Raw genomic sequence first — 16,742 nt, forward strand, 5'->3', positions numbered from 1 at the left:
CCTTAAGGAAACCATTAAGGAATGCCGTTTTGACGTCCATTTGCCATATTTCATAATCATAGACTGCGGCAATTGCTAACATGATTCGGACGGACTTCAGCTTCGCTACGGGTGAGAAAGTCTCATCGTAGTCAACCCCTTGAACTTGTCGATAACCCTTAGCGACAAGCCGTGCTTTATAGATGGTCACATTACCATCTGCGTCTGTCTTCTTCTTAAAGATCCATTTATTTTCTATGGCTCGCCGATCAACCGGCAAGTCAGCCAAAGTCCATACTTCATTTTCATACATGGATCCTATCTCGGATTTCATGGCTTCCAGCCATTTGTCGGAATCCGGGCCCGCCATCGCTTCTTCATAGTTCGAAGGTTCACCGTTATCTAACAACATGATTTCCAAGACAGGGTTGCCGAACCACTCTGGTGCGGAACGTGTCCTTGTGGACCTTCGTATTTCAGTAGGAGCTTGATCAGAAGTATCTTGATCATCATCATTAACTTCCTCTCTAATTGGTGCAGGCACCACAGGAACATTTTCCTGAGTTGCGCCACTTTCCGGTTCAAGAGGCAATACTTCATCAAGTTCTACTTTCCTCCCACTTACTTCTTTCGAGAGAAACTCCTTCTCTAGAAAGGATCCATTCTTGGCAACAAAGATCTTGCCTTCGGATCTGAGGTAGAAGGTATACCCAATAGTTTCTTTAGGGTATCCTATGAAGATGCATTTTTTTGACTTGGGTTCGAGCTTTTCAGGTTGAAGTTTCTTGACATAAGTATCGCATCCCCAAACTTTTAGAAACGACAGCTTAGGCTTCTTCCCAAACCATAATTCATACGGTGTCGTCCCAACGGATTTCGACGGAGCCCTATTTAAGGTGAATGCAGCAGTCTCTAAAGCATAGCCCCAAAATGACAGCGGTAAATCGGTAAGAGACATCATAGATCGCACCATATCTAATAGAGTGCGATTACGACGTTCGAACACACCATTATGCTGAGGTGTTCCAGGCGGCGTGAGTTGTGAAACTATTCCACATTTTCTTAAGTGTGTACCAAATTCGTGACTCAAGTATTCTCCTCCACGATCTGATCGCAAAAACTTGATTTTTCTGTCATGTTGATTCTCAACCTCACTCTGAAATTCCTTGAACTTTTCAAAGGTTTCAGACTTGTGTTTCATTAAGTAGATATACCCATATCTACTCAAGTCATCAGTGAGGGTGAGAACATAACGATAGACACCACGAGCCTCAACACTCATTGGACCGCACACATCAGTATGTATGATTTCCAATAGGTTGGTTGCTCGCTCCATTGTTCCTGAGAACGGAGTCTTGGTCATCTTACCCATGAGGCATGGTTCGCACGTGTCAAATGATTCGTAATCAAGAGACTCTAAAAGTCCATCTGTATGGAGCTTCTTCATGCGTTTGACACCTATGTGACCAAGGCGGCAGTGCCACAAGTATGTGGGACTATCATTATCAACCTTACATCTTTTGGCATTCACACTATGAATATGTGTAGCATTACGTTCGAGATTCATTAAGAATAAACCATTCACCATAGGAGCATGACCATAAAACATATCTCTCATATAAATAGAACAACCATTATTCTCGGATTTAAATGAGTAGCCATCTTGTATTAAACGAGATCCTGATGCAATGTTCATGCTCAAACTTGGCACTAAATAACAATTATTGAGGTTCAAAACTAATCCCGTAGGTAAATGTAGAGGTAGCGTGCCGACGGCGATCACATCAACCTTGGAACCATTCCCAACGCGCATCGTCACCTCGTCCTTCGCCAATCTCCGCTTATTCTGCAGCTCCTGTTTTGAGTTACAAATGTGAGCAACTGCACCGGTATCAAATACCCAGGAGCTACTACGAGTATTGGTAAGGTACACATCAATTGCATGTATATCACATATACCTTTCGTTTTGCCGGCCTTCTTGTCCGCTAAGTATTTGGGGCAGTTCCGCTTCCAGTGACTACTTCCCTTGCAATAAAAACACTCAGTCTCGGGCTTGGGTCCATTCTTTGGCTTCTTCCCGGCAGCTTGCTTACCGGGTGCCGCAACTCCCTTGCCGTCCTTCTTGAAGTTCTTCTTACCCTTGCCTTTCTTGAACTTAGTGGTTTTATTCACCATCAACACTTGATGTTCCTTATTGACTTCTACCTCTGCTGATTTCAGCATTGCAAATACTTCAGGAATGGTCTTTTCCATCCCCTGCATATTGAAGTTCATCACAAAGCTCTTGTAGCTTGGTGGAAGCGACTGAAGGATTTTGTCAATGACCGCGTCATCCGGGAGATTAACTCCCAGCTGAGTCAAGCGGTTATGCAACCCAGACATTTTGAGTATGTGCTCACTGACAGAACTATTTTCCTCCATCTTACAGCTGAAGAACTTGTCGAAGACTTCATATCTCTCGACCCGGGCATGAGCTTGGAAAACCATTTTCAGCTCTTCGAATATCTCATATGCTCCGTGTCGCTCAAAACGCTTTTGGAGCCCCGGTTCTAAGCTGTAAAACATGCCGCACTGAACGAGGGAGTAATCATCAGCACGTGTCTGCCAAGCGTTCATAACGTCTTGGTTCTGTGGGACGGGTGCGTCACCTAGCGGTGCTTCTAGGACATAATCTTTCTTGGCAGCTATGAGGATGATCCTCAGGTTCCGGACCCAGTCCGTATAGTTGCTGCCATCGTCTTTCAGCTTGGTTTTCTCTAGGAACGCGTTGAAGTTGAGGACAACGTTGGCCATTTGATCTACAAGACATATTGTAAAGATTTTAGACTAAGTTCATGATAATTAAGTTCATCTAATCAAATTATATAATGAACTCCCACTTAGATAGACATCCCTCCAGTCATCTAAGTATAACATGATCCGAGTTAACTAGGCCGTGTCCGATCATCACATGAGACGGACTAGTCAACATCGGTGAACATCTTCATGTTGATCGTATCTTCTATATGACTCATGCTCGACCTTTCGGTCTTCTGTGTTCCGAGGCCATGTCTGTACATGATAGGCTCGTCAAGTCAACCTAAGTGTTTCGCGTGTGTAAATCTGTCTTACACCCGTTGTATGTGAACGTTGGAATCTATCACACCCGATCATCACGTGGTGCTTCGAAACAACGAACTGTCGCAACGGTGCACAGTTAGGGGGAACACTTTCTTGAAATTATTATGAGGGATCATCTTATTTACTACCGCCGTTCTAAGTAAACAAGATGCAAAAACATTATAAACATCACATGAAATCAAATAATAATAGTGACATGATATGGCCAATATCACATAGCTCCTTTGATCTCCATCTTGGGGCTCCGTGATCATCTTGTCACCGGCATGACACCATGATCTCCATCATCATGATCTCCATCATCGTGTCTCCATGAAGTTGCTCGCCAACTATTACTTCTACTACTATGGCTAACGCGTTTAGCAATAAAGTAAAGTAATTTACATGGCGTTTCTCAATGACACGCAGGTCATACAAAAAATAAAGACAACTCCTATGGCTCCTGCCGGTTGTCATACTCATCGACATGCAAGTCGTGATTCCTATTACAAGAACATGATCTCATACAACACATATATATCATTCATCATTCATCACAACTTTGGCCATATCACATCACAAATCACTTGCTGCAAAAACAAGTTAGACGTCCTCTAATTGTTGTTGCAAGTTTTACGTGGCTGCAAAAGGGTTCTAGCAAGAACGTTTTCTTACCTACGTAATAGCCACAACGTGATTTGTCAACTTCTATTTACCCTTCATAAGGACCCTTTTCATCGAATCCGCTCCAACTAAGGTGGGAGAGACAGACACCCGCTAGCCACCTTATGCAACTAGTGCATGTCAGTCGGTGGAACCAGTCTCACGTAAGCGTACGTGTAAGGTCGGTACGGGCCGCTTCATCCCACAATACCGCTGAAGCAAGATAAGACTAGTAGCGGCAAGAAAGTTGACAACATCTACGCCCACAACAAATTGTGTTCTACTCGTGCAAGGAGAACTACGCATAGACCTAGCTCATGATGCCACTGTTGGGGAACGTTGCAGAAAACAAAAAATTTCCTACGGTTTCACCAAGATCCATCTATGAGTTCATCTAGCAACGAGTGATCGGATTGCATCTACATACCTTTGTAGATCACGCGCGAAAGCGTTCAAAGAACGGGGATGAGGAAGTCGTACTCGACGTGATCCAAATCACCGGAGATCCTAGCGTCGAACGGACGGCACCTCCGCGTTCAACACACGTACGGTCAGCGTGACGTCTCCTCCTTCTTGATCTAGCAAGGGGGAAGGAAAGGTTGAGGAAGACGGCTCCAGCAGCAGCACGACGGCGTGGTGGTGGTGGAGCAGCAGTACTCCGGCAGGGCTTCGCCAAGCTCGTGACGGAGGAGGAGATGTGTTGGGGAGGGGAGGGGCTGCGCCTTGGATGTCCTTTGCAGCCCTCCCCTCACCCCTCTATTTATAGGGGAAGGGGGAAGGGAGCCAGCCCCCTCTAGATGAGATCTAGAGGGGGGGACGGCGGCCAAGGGGAGGGGGCTTGCCCCCCAAGCAAGGGGGCGCCCCCCCTTAGGGTTTCCCCCAACCCTAGGCGCATGGGCCCTAGGGGGAGTGACGCCCCAGCCCACTTTGGGCTGGATCCCTTCCTCATACAGCCCATAAGGCCCTCCGGGAGAGGTGGCACCTCCCGGTGGACCCCCGGAACCCCTCCGGTGGCCCCGGTACAATATCGATATGCCCCCGAACCTTTCCGGTGACCGTATGACAACTTCCCATATATAATTCTTTACCTCTGGATTATTCCGGAACTCCTCGTGACGTCCAAGATCTCATCCGGGACTCCGAACAACTTTCGGATTACTGCATACTCATATCTATACAACCCTAGCGTCACCGAACCTTAAGTGTGTAGACCATACGGGTTCGGGAGACAAGAAGACATGACCGAGACGACTCTCTGGTCAATAACCAACAGCGGGGTATGGATACCCATGTTGGCTCCCACATGCTCCTCGATGATCTCATCGGATGAACCACGATGTCGAGGACCTAATCAATCCCGTACTCAATTCCCTTTGTCAATCGGTACGTTACTTGCCCGAGACTCGATCGTCGGTATCCCAATACCTTGTTCAGTCTCGTTACCGGCAAGTCACTTTACTCGTACCGTAATGCATGATCCCGTGATCAACCACTTGATCACATTGAGCTCATTATGATGATGCATTACCGAGTGGGCCCAAAGATACCTCTCCGTCATACGGAGTGACAAATCCCAGTCTCGATTCGTGCCAACCCAACAGACACTTTCGGAGATACCTGTAATGTACCTTTATAGTCACCCAGTTACGTTGTGACATTTGGCACACCCAAGGCACTCCTACGGTATCCGGGAGTTGCACAATCTCATGGTATAAGGAAATGATACTTGACATCCAGAAAAGCTACAGCAAACGAACTACACGATCTTTGTGCTATGCTTAGGTTTGGGTCTTGTCCATCACATCATTCTCCTAATGATGTGATCCCGTTATCAATGACATCCCCATGTCCATAGCCAGAAAACCATGACTATATGTTGATCAACGAGCTAGTCAACTAGAGGCTCACTAGGGACACATTATGGTCTATGTATTCACACATGTATTACGATTTCCGGACAATACAATTATAGCATGAATAATAGACAATTATCATGAACAAGGAAATATAATAATCATTTTATTATTGCCTCTAGGGCATATTTCCAACAGCGTCGTGGGCGGGCGGCGCTCCTGCGTGGCTGGCTCGGGGCCTCGGTGGTCGACGCGTCGGGGCTCTGCAGTGCGCGTTGCGTGGAGGCGGAGAGGAGCGACGCAGACGGCTGGTGGTGGCGTGCCGCAGCGGAGCGCGCAGGACGGTGGGGGTTTGGTACTCCTTGTTGTGGCGGCTCAAGCCAGTTCGTCTGTGTTGTCCGGAGATGAGGGCTGAGGGCCGGCGCATGGCAGGTCGGTTGGTGGTGCGACGGCCTGGCGGGATCTGGCAGCGGAGATGAGGCGCGTTCTGGTGGCGGCGGCACCAGCTGGAGGCAGCGGCGGGTTCCCACGGCAGGTCGGTGGCGGCGCTGCGATGGCTCGGCCAAGTTGGAGTCTTGCGAGAAGCGAGTGGTCGTCATCTATGTGCGGCGTGGCGAGCGGCGGTGCTCTCCTGGTGGTGCTGGCCTGGGTTTGTCCTGGGGAGAGGCAGGTTCGGTTGTCGCAAGGCCATCCCTTGGAGTGGGCGACGGCCGTTGCGGGCGGTCTTGGACCGGGCTGGAGGTGTTGGTTGGCTGCAGTTCCTCGTGCAGGCTAGGAGTGGATGGTGTGGTTCCCTGTCAGGCGTTCGGTCCTTGGTGCTCGGCTTTGCAGCTACTTCGGCAAGTGTTGTGGTGGCGGCGGTGTGAGGATGGCGGCGTCCTTGACGCCGTTCCTTTGTTGGGAGCATGGTGTTTGGAGACAAGGTTGACTCCTCGTTGCTCTCCTCCGGTGTTCGCCGCGGTCCTTTTTTGATCCTCAGCGGCGCTATGCACGTCTGTCGTGGGTGTGTCCAAGACGGTGTCTTCCCGGTGCGGACCGGGTCCTGCCATTCATCTGCCACTTTCTCTTAGGCACGAAGGATGGATGGTGCGTCGACAAGAGATTCTCTGTGGAAGTTGTTGGTCTTCGGGTGAGTCCGGCGTCGGTTGAGACGCGGTGCTCTGTGTCCCTTTAGGATAGGCTTTTTTGTGTTGTAGTTTGCTCGGCGGTGTTGTTTGTCTTTGGTTTGGTTGGTTGTGGTGTTCGTGCTACGCTCGTTGTTCGTATCGAGTGATAGTTTTCTTGTAACTGAAAATTCTGCCTCGTATAAAGCTATGATATGCCTAGGCGTATTCTCGGAAAAAATCCGGATGGACATCGATCGTTATGCTGCGGTCGATTTCTAGCTAATTTACCGTGGCCACACACGCAACGCGACCTCTCTTTTCACCCACGTCATTTTCCTCCCGTTAACCACGGCATATTCGATCGACCTCGCCGGAAAACGCTACAGCACACGTGGTTGCACGGCGACGGCTGCTTTGAGATCCGTGGCGCAGGCTCGCACAGGTCGACCCTGCCCGGCGTGGTGGGGGTCGCCGGCCGGCGGTGGCCCGGCCTGGCCTAGCTACTGCTAGTAGTAGTAGCTTTTAGCCGGTACGGTGCGGTGTCAGCGGCGAGCGGTCGCATGCATCATGCATGTACCTCTTTCAATGATCGCGTGGGATGGATGGATGGATGGATGGATGTGTACGTGCCCCTCCGGACAGCAACGCGCGCTCGGGCTCCATAGCTGTCCGAGACGTACGTCTAACCGACCCCGCCCGAAAGTACAAGATCGACCGCCCGGCGCACCGACCTGGCGCCATCCGCCACGTCGGGACGAGCGGCACGTAGGCATCGCGTGTACTGTACACCGGTAGCCACTCGCTGGGCTTGTCGCCGTACGTCTCTCCTCTCGTCGATCTCCTTTTTTTTTGGTGAAAGGGGCACGAGCTATCAGTATCTAAGTAGTAGCTTGTAGAATAATAATGATGCGTTAGAAGGGACCCGGTGGCTAAGCATGCATCTTAATGGAGCACTCAATGATTCGAGCATATGCTTAGCGGTGATCGGCATTCAAAAGCGTATACTCCCTCCGTTCAGAATTACTTGTCTTGAAAATGGATTTATCTAGAACTAAAATACGTCTAGATGCATTCATTTTTGTGACGAGTAATTCTGAACAGAGGGAGCGGATGTGTACCATGTAGAATAGTGAACTCATCCCGTTGATGAAAATCTAAAATCTTCTATTAATTGATTGCGCCTACAAGGTAGATACACGGGCGCCATCACGCGAGGGGAGGAAGGCGCGGGCAGGCAGGTCGCTGTTGCGAGCCAAAGCGCGGGAAGCGTCGCTCGCTCCGGGCAACGTGGCCGGGGCCCGTTCGCGTCTCGGCGTCAAGCAAAAGCGGAGAAAGCAACGGGGGAGAGAGATAGGTGCGGATGGAGGAGAAAGGGACCGGGCAAAACAACAAGAAAAGATACTGGAGATATTGCTACGATGGCCGGCCCATGATCGTGTACCGAGTGCTGATGAGTGTCCTGACTCATACCTGCAATCTGCCCATCAATCTGTCCTGCATTTTATTTGCATCTCCTGCCTGCCTGCCTGCCTGCCTGCCACGTACGTATGCCATCGCGAAGCAGATTACCGGACTAATCGAGCCAAAATCATGCAGATCGATCGTACGACACGATCGGTTGCTCAGTTTGGCCGGGGAAAGATAATCAATTGCTTAATGCAGACGCTGAGGGTGATGGGATGCCACTGCCCACTGCGTACATGCAATCTCAACTGTCTCTTGATCCGGGCTGACGGCAGGCATACTTCCGGAAGCTTGGAGTGCGTACTGACCTAAACTAGGGCTAGAAATCTGCGGAGCTAGTGCTATTATTATTATTTTTGTAATGGAAGTGGCTGCCTGGCTACCTTCTTGACGATGCCATGTCGGCCGGTTGGTATGGCCGAACAGAAAATATGAACCAGCTGTTGTTCTGACTAATAAAATACGTCAGGTCATCTATCATTACAGGATTATAATCAATCATTGTGTGAGTTTTCCACGCGCTGAAGGGTTTTCCCGCTTTATATTATAATAAAGCAATCATTGTGTGAGTTTTCTGACCAATTTGGTTGCATAATAGCCCGGAAGTGTGCCAGTGGACATTCCGTCCTTATATTTAGCTCCAAGCGGATTAGAGGTCAGCTTCACACAGGTGTCCTGCTACGTGGATGCCAGGAGTTGTATAAATCAGAGCAGAGCAGATCTGGGTTTAGCTTTTCAATTAGACAATTTTTAGATCAAGCGGAAGAAGAAAAAGAAATGTTTTGTAAACTCAATAATTGTTGGGTTTTTTAGTAACCAATAATCAGCAGTGACACCAAGCGCTGCTATATGAAGTTCATGGCGTGCAATCACACCGCACCGTGCACGCCTCAGCTAAATGGTGGCAATCGTGCGGCCCATAACGCATAGTACAACTTTTTTCTTGAAACTCAAAAAATATGTATGTTATTAATTTATGTATGATCAATTTTAAAATAAATGATGAAAAAATTATGTGTTAAAAAAATATTTGCACACTTTAAAAAAGTGTTCTTATTCTAAAAAATGTTCGCATAACTAAAATATTTCCTTGTAATTTTGAAAAGTTCTTGCTCATTTCGAAAAATAGTCATGTAATTGTAAAAGTGTCCATCCAATCAGAAAAATGCTTGAAAATAAAAATGCACATATTTTGGAAAAACTTAATTTAAAAATGTTCATGGAATTAAAAATATTATATATATGTTTGCATATTTGTAAAAAACTTCACCTATTTAGAATATATTCATGTATTTTTTGTGAAAAAAAGAATTGTTGGGTTTTTTAGTAATCAATAATCAGCGGTGACGCGAAGAGCTGCTATATGAAGTTCATGGTGTGCAATTGCACCGCACCAAGCACGCCTCAGCTAAATGCAGCAATGGTGCGGCCCATAACACATAGTACAACTTTTTTCTTGAAAACTCACAAAATATGTATCTCATTATTTTATATATAATCAACTTTAAAATAAATTATGCAAAATTATGTGTTAGAGAGATATTTGCACATTTTCAAAAAGTGTTCTGTATTATAAAAAATGTTCGCATAATTAAAATATTTTCCATGTAATTTTGGAAAGTTCTTGCTCATTTTGAAAAAATAGTCATGTGATTGTAAAAGTGTTCATCCAATCAGAAAAATTCTTGAAACTAAAAATGTTCACATGTTTTAGAAAGAAAAAATATTAAAAAATATGGTCATGCATTTCAAAATGTTATATTTGTTTGCATAATTGAAAAAAACTTCACCTATTTAGAACGTATTCATGTAATTTTTAAAACTCTTCATGTATTTTCAAATGTGCGTGTGTTTAGAGAAAAATGTATATATTTCTTTATTGAAATAAATAAATAATAGGCAAACGGAAATAAGATTTTAATAAAAAAAAACATTAGAAAAAAGTAACAAGAAACACAAACGCAAAAAAATGTGAAACAGAAAATGGAAAAAAGAAAACCAAGAGAATACAAAAGGAAAGAAATAATGATAGAATTGCGGAAAAAGGTATTCATCAGGAGCGAAACTTCAACACTATATCTCATAATAAGGGTTAGGAAATCACCAACCAAACGGCATCCCCAAATGCCCGTAGCCATGCCCGGACATGTTTGTGGACATCCGGTCGAGCGCCGGCCATCTAGCACTATCCCTTATAATTTCCCCATTTCAAAGTTTTCAAACGTAAAGTTTTGACGAAATTTAACCAACGCTATATTACATCCAGGCTAGGGTGAAACTTAACCTATTTTAGGACAAGGTTAAAATAAGTCTAGATACTTGTCCAAAAAATGGATATATAATACTTGTCCAAAAAATAAATAAAATAGATGTATCTATAGCTAAAATAAGTCTAGATACAACTATTTTTAGGACAAGTATTTTCGAACGGAGGGAGTATAAAGGAGGATGTTTGGTGAGTCGCGTTGGAGATGCTCTTATATCGCATTTGGATGATGACGATGGTTGTACATGTTAGGCAGGGATAAACCTTTATTGATTTTATTTTTTTGAGGTAAAGATAAGCCTTCATTGGGCACACGGACATAGTCACTTAAAATTTCAACCCATATAGCATCCAAGCTCAGACTTAATCACTTAAAATTCAACCCATATAGCATTCAGGTTCAGCCCAAAATCTTTAGCAATTTTAGAAAGTAGCACACCCAAACACTATGCCCTGCCTATAGCGGATTATAACAGATAATTATGCCTATAGTGGCTAATTGTTTAAGTTACAAATACCTAATCTAGCTTGCATTTCCCTTCAAACTTTTACCATACAGGTGTATCATAGTTCATCAGAATGGTGATAAGTTATGTTTCCATGTGTATTTCTTCATCACGCTCGCTGTAGAGTGAGCTATTCACAATATATATAGGGCCATGGAGTAACAAATGGTAAGCGACTCCTGATTTGGTCTAAGAACCCTTGTCGTAAACCTGATGAAATATGAAAAGCAGCAGCTTTTAGTTGTTTATAAGCTTTAAAGTGTACCAGAATGCTCGTTCCATTTATGTACCATGAAATTATAAACAGATAGAAGTACAATATCAAGCATGCACTGATCATTCATTTCTAGAAACCGAACTCTGGGTTTTGTATTTGACATGGAAGTTGATGAGAAGTTATTGTTTCCCTAGAGGAAAAGTTAGTGGCTAGCATTGTGCAAGTAATAAGTGTTGTGGATTGGCCTGTACAAAGTAACAATGTAAAATAAGTGATGCAACAAACATTAAAGTTTACACATGTAAAATGGCTCCTAGCATGTGCTGTTGGGATGACCAGTAAATTCATACATGTCAGACAATTTCAAAAGCAATTACAGATGTAAATGTTTGCATAATTTACTTGGGGAAAACTAGCATTTTCGCACTCTAGACGAAGACCAAATTTCAGGGCTCTACAGTGCAGTTTGTTAACACTAAACCTTTTCTTACACAAGAATCAAGATGCAAAACTGAAACTTCTTCCAAGAAATTGCACAATCACATAAAGGACTCAAAAAATTATACTCCTATGTAACTTTAAAGAAAAAATATAACAAGTGGAACATAAGCATTTTTTCACCAGGGAGCATGTTCTCTTGAGTGCACCTTTAAATTACTCTAGAACAAGAAGCTAGAATAAAATGCAAAGGAAATGATGTATGAATGTATAACAAAGGGGAATCATATATACCTTAATTTCCCTGTTAGAGAGTCCTACTATCAGCTTTTCATTCCAGTACAATATTGAAGTTACAATTGAATCACAAGAGATGGAAGCGACATCTCTGATTTCCAACTCTGACTCGTCTTCTAATAACTCCTATAGAAGAATTGACCAAAAATAAAAATGCAAGGCAACAAATAATATGTTAGCAATGGAGAAGCTTCAAGGCCATTTCTGAAAAGCTCTAAGGGCACCAAATATGTGTCAGAAATACAGACCTGAATATTTATGGCTTTATTCAATCCACCGGTATATAGCCATTTACCGTTCAATTTAACAGCGTAAATAGAAGCATTTTGAAGTTTCTCTGACTTAACGAGGACATCATCCTTCCAAATCTGATTTATAAAATAACCATAATTTAGCATGTGATTATTCCAAAAAAAAATATGTGTTACAAACGACTGTAAGCAAACATTATAACACAACATGCAGTTAATCTATAACACGATTCATGATTGAGATATAGTGAAACCTTCAAACAGCCATTTTCATATGATGAAACAACAAAATTAGCTTCTGTTGAAATTGACAACACAGGGGCTATGCTTCCCGGTGCATCATCTTCAAGTACAGACAACGGGCTGTGATCAGTAAGCCACCATGATCGGATACTACCATCCCAACTTCCACTGTACAGAATACCGCTAGCAACTGCAAGGCAAGACACGGTTGACTTGTGGCCTGTCATAGTGCATCCAAGTGAATAATCCTGCCAAAGAGAGATTGTGAATTAATTCCTAACATTCTTAAATTGCCAAAATGGTTTGGCAGATTAAACAGCTTTATGAATGCCAGAAGATACAGGCTCATTATTCAGACAAAGACTAGATGATCCAATAGAAAAGGAAACCATTTTGCAGTCTAAATGCAGAACAAACCTTAGTCCCATTGTCTATACTTTTAATACAGCCCAACTAACCACCCTGTTTCAACATGGCACTGAAAAAGCAAGTCAGCTTAGCATCTTTACCTCCAGAGACCAAGCTTTAATAGATTTGTCTCTACTGCCAGTATAAAGATAACCAGTTCCAGACACAGCCAAGCAGTGGACACCCCGGTAGATCCAATCATTAGTTTCATACCATTTATTTAATGGTTCTTGCTTGAGAGAGGTACCAACACGCCAGACAAAAATTCCACTGCCACTGTCTCCACTTATACAAAGAGACTGGTTATCATTGTCAACAACAACAATTGCTGTGATTTTGTGCTCATGACCCTTTAAAGTCTGCACATGAGAGAAGTCCTGTAGAAGCAAGTCAAGTCAGAAAAGATGGGCCACGGAAAGGTTATGTGTTTTATGGTAATGGATGTGTTTGCTGTATGCCACTGTGATTTCTCATTCCGGGAAAAGCGTGTTATTTGTTTCAAGAATGAAACTCACACAATTAACAGCTCATCAAGAGAAAAGGGTACACCGACAGTTTCATACCTGCAGTGACCATACATTGATTGTTTTGTCGTAGGAAGAACTAAACAAAAATCCCCCTGCAATACAGTAAAGATTCATCAACACCAATTACTTGAGTCATAATTCTGGTCAAAGGCATTAGGAAGATCCACTAGTATGGTAAGGCGAGCGATGGCCATGGAGAGAAACCAAATAACATAGCACAACAGATAAAAACATAGTAAAACACTAGTAAGTAAGACATCAAACTATGAAGTGAGATATCTAGCAGAACCGCAAAATACTCCCTCCGTTCACAAATATAAGATGTTTTGGATATTTCAGTATGGACTACATACAGACTGAAATGAGTGAACAAACACACTAAAACATGTCTATATACATCCAATTCACAAAAAAGTTAGAATGTCTTATATTTGTAAACGGAGGGAGTAATAGAAAGGTCAAATTATGCATTTCATTTTGGTTTTGGCATAAAATGAACATAAAAAACTCAGCAAAAAAATTTATTAGATGTATTTCTCAACACTACACTATGGAATTTCAAGTTATAATCTATGTCCAAAGAAATGAAAATGATAAAATAAATCTGAAAAATGACATAATAACAGAGAACAGAAACAGACCAAAATGGAGGTTTCATTCAAAGAATTATACACTGTTTTCTTCTAACACATTTTGAGTTTCAAGTTGAAATTTTGAAGGGTACTATAACACTCCATAGACCTAATTATCATTTCTTTCCAGAATTTTTCATATTGCATCGGTCCCCAGATCAAAATGTTTTGCATGATTGTACTAAATTATGGCATGACAGGATATGCCTCCAATAATGAAACAGTGTATTATGTACACAGCACACTGGCCATGTTTATACCTCCAATGGCTAATCCTGTGACGCAGTCACGGTGAGCAAGCAGAGTTGAAGATTTAAACACTCCATTACGCTGTGGCTCATCTGTTCCTGCTGTGCAAACAGACTCATCGTTTGAGCAACCACAATTGCTTTCATCATCTGGAGTTGAATTTTTGTCATCAGAATCTTGAGAGGGCTGCACTATTTCATCTGACTCAACAGCTTGGGCGGAGCACATTGAGGACAACTCCCCGAGGAGCAAACACCTAAAACTTTTCTGAGCTACAATATCATCAGCAGGAGCCAAAGCATCAGCACCAGGTTTCATCTGTGAGCCTCTGATACATTTCCAAACATCAGCAATCTCTGGGCGGCATTCTGGTTCATAGCTCAGGCATAACGCTGTAGTTGCAGCCAATGGTTCTAACTGTGTACCAACCAATGCAGCGTCAAGCCTCGCAAGCACTTCCTTCTGCCAATCATCATATGATCCATCAGTATTCCACCCCGCCGCAAGCCGCTCCTCTCCAGTAACAAGCGCCGCCAATATACAACCCAGCAACCAAACATCTGAATTACGCCCTATCAAGCCATTGAAATCATGACTCCTCGTCCTTGTGGCGTCCCTCAGAATTGCTGTCATCTCGGGAGCAACCAAAGCACCGTCCATGGACAAGCAAACCCCTGCCCGGACTCCACGGCACAAGGCCAATACCTCATTCAAGTCGAGCAGGCAGCGCCCAAAGTGATCAAGGCGGAAGCAGTCCAGCCGGAGGCAACCCAGCACCAGCCCCTCGCCGTGCAATCCCATGAGCGCTTCACACACCTCCATTCCAAGAGCTCCAACCCGAGCCACAGTTTCCAGCTCGTCGCTCCTGTCATTCAGCAAGGGGGGAACTCCCGGCGTGTGCCGTTCAGAGACCAGCCACAGCGTTGCCGCATCGGGGCCCATCCAGGCGCCGTAAACCCTGCACACCCGCCGCGCCAGTCGCGTGGAGGCGGCCACCAAATCGACCATCTCCTCCCTGGCGGCGCTGCTCAGCGCGTCGATCGCGGCGATGACCCGCGCGGCGTGGCTGGGCCGGTAGAACGCGGCCTCCTGCGTCGGCGCCCCGCCGGCGGGAGCGTCGATCGGGAGGAGGCTTACGGGGTGACCCCGCGAGCAGAACCAGGGGGCTCCCAGGTCGCAGGCGATCGACCCGAGCGCGAGGCCGGCGGGAGGGTGGCCGGGCGGCGAGGAGTGTAGCGGGGAGGCGGACTCGGGGAGGATGGCGTGTCGGAAGCGGGCGAGGAGGCGCGAGTGGGCGGCGTGGAGCGGGAGAGGGAGGGGTCGAGCCGCGGAGGCGGCGCCGGCGGTGCGGGGCGGGGAAGGGTTGGGGAGGGAGGGGAGGAGTGAGAGGAGGGCGAGGTTCTTGGGGAGGGAGGAGGGGCCGAGGGCCCGGGAGAAGGGGACGCACTGGGAGCAGAGCGGGCAGCGGAGGGACGAGGCCGCGGCCGACGCGGAGGCCGGCGGGAGGGAGGAGATGCAGGAGCCGCAGAGGGAGTGGCCGCACGGGAGGACGCGCGGCACGACGGAGGAGTCGTCGAAGGGGGAGAGGCACACCGGGCACTCGGGCGGCTCCGCGTCTGGCGGCGGCGGCGCGGCGCTCGCCATGGCCGTCGCTTCGGCTCGGCTTCGGCTTCCGCTGGGGCAGAGGGTGCCTCGAGGGAGGAGGCGGGGCCGGCCGGCGACTCGGAGTAGTTCGTTTATCGACCGTGCCCGAGGATGACGTGTCGCGCCATAGTGTGGACCGTGCGGCTGCACAACAACGCGACGAATTTCGTAGGAGTCGCCAAAGCCTGAAGAGTTCAGTTCCGGCGGGCTGGAATTTTCTGAACATCGGTAAATGTTAACGCCCATACGTGTGGGCGTTTGCATCTCGCCCACACGTATGGATCCGCGTCCGTTCGTGAGCGCATAAATCTTGACATGTTTTTAATGCCACGTAGGACTGGTCTGGTGTGTGGGCGTTTAGCCGGTCGCCCACACGGCCGTTTCACCACACAGGAGGGGCTAGTGTGTGGGCGTACAGCAGTTCGCCCACACGTCACTTTGCACGCACACACAAGGACTAGTGTGTGGACATTTGCCATCTCGCCCGCACGCCCGTCTTCTCTCCCACACCCAAACTGCTAGTTGCCATGTGTTTTGCAGCGCACATGACAACTGCCCCTAGTGTGCTTTATGAGCAGGTGGCAACTCTTTTTTTACCCGAGTTTGCCATGTGTTTTGCAGGGTACACGGCAACTGTCTAGTGCGCACGTAAGCAAATGGCAACTCTCTTTTACCGAGTTGCCATATGTTTTTACATGGTACATGGCAACTGCCCTAACGTGCATGTACATGGCAACTGCCCTAACGTGCACGTAAGCAGATGACAACTCTTCCTTCTTACATGGCAACTGCTCTAGCATGCTTGTGAGCACATGGCAACTCTCTCAACTGCCTAGCGTTAGTATGTGGTAACTCCTAAAGTTATGAAATCATGACAACTACATTAGATCAGAGCATAC

The 16,742-nt window shown here is 46.0% G+C and overlaps 1 protein-coding gene across 1 annotated transcript; it reads right to left on the reverse strand.

The window, feature by feature from the left end:
* Positions 1 to 10,774: 10,774 nt before the first annotated feature.
* Positions 10,775 to 15,975, reverse strand: LOC125518928 (zinc ion binding protein). Its single transcript, XM_048683818.2, has 7 exons — positions 14,211 to 15,975; positions 13,355 to 13,410; positions 12,893 to 13,168; positions 12,395 to 12,631; positions 12,138 to 12,257; positions 11,887 to 12,015; positions 10,775 to 11,147 (listed from the first exon to the last, which is right to left on the reverse strand). Exons 1-7 carry the CDS (start codon positions 15,841 to 15,843, stop codon positions 11,127 to 11,129), a joined length of 2,472 nt encoding a protein of 823 aa, XP_048539775.1. The 5' UTR covers positions 15,844 to 15,975; the 3' UTR covers positions 10,775 to 11,126.
* Between the last annotated feature and the right edge of the window lie 767 nt (positions 15,976 to 16,742).

Source organism: Triticum urartu, chromosome 1A (assembly GCF_056163025.1).
Source record: "Triticum urartu cultivar PI428250 chromosome 1A, HENAU_Tu73, whole genome shotgun sequence".
Lineage (NCBI taxonomy): Eukaryota > Viridiplantae > Streptophyta > Magnoliopsida > Poales > Poaceae > Triticum > Triticum urartu.

What these genes read in the sequence shown, in the direction of transcription:
- LOC125518928 (XM_048683818.2), bottom strand. Translation starts at nt 15,843, where the DNA reads ATGGCGAGCGCCGCGCCGCCGCCGCCAGACGCGGAGCCGCCCGAGTGC. An exon ending in TCAATGTATGGTCACTGCAG is followed by an intron (nt 13,169 to 13,354) that starts GTATGAAACTGT and finishes TTGCTTCTACAG; the next exon opens with GACTTCTCTCATGTGCAGAC. An exon ending in ATGAAAATGGCTGTTTGAAG is followed by an intron (nt 12,258 to 12,394) that starts GTTTCACTATAT and finishes TTTATAAATCAG; the next exon opens with ATTTGGAAGGATGATGTCCT.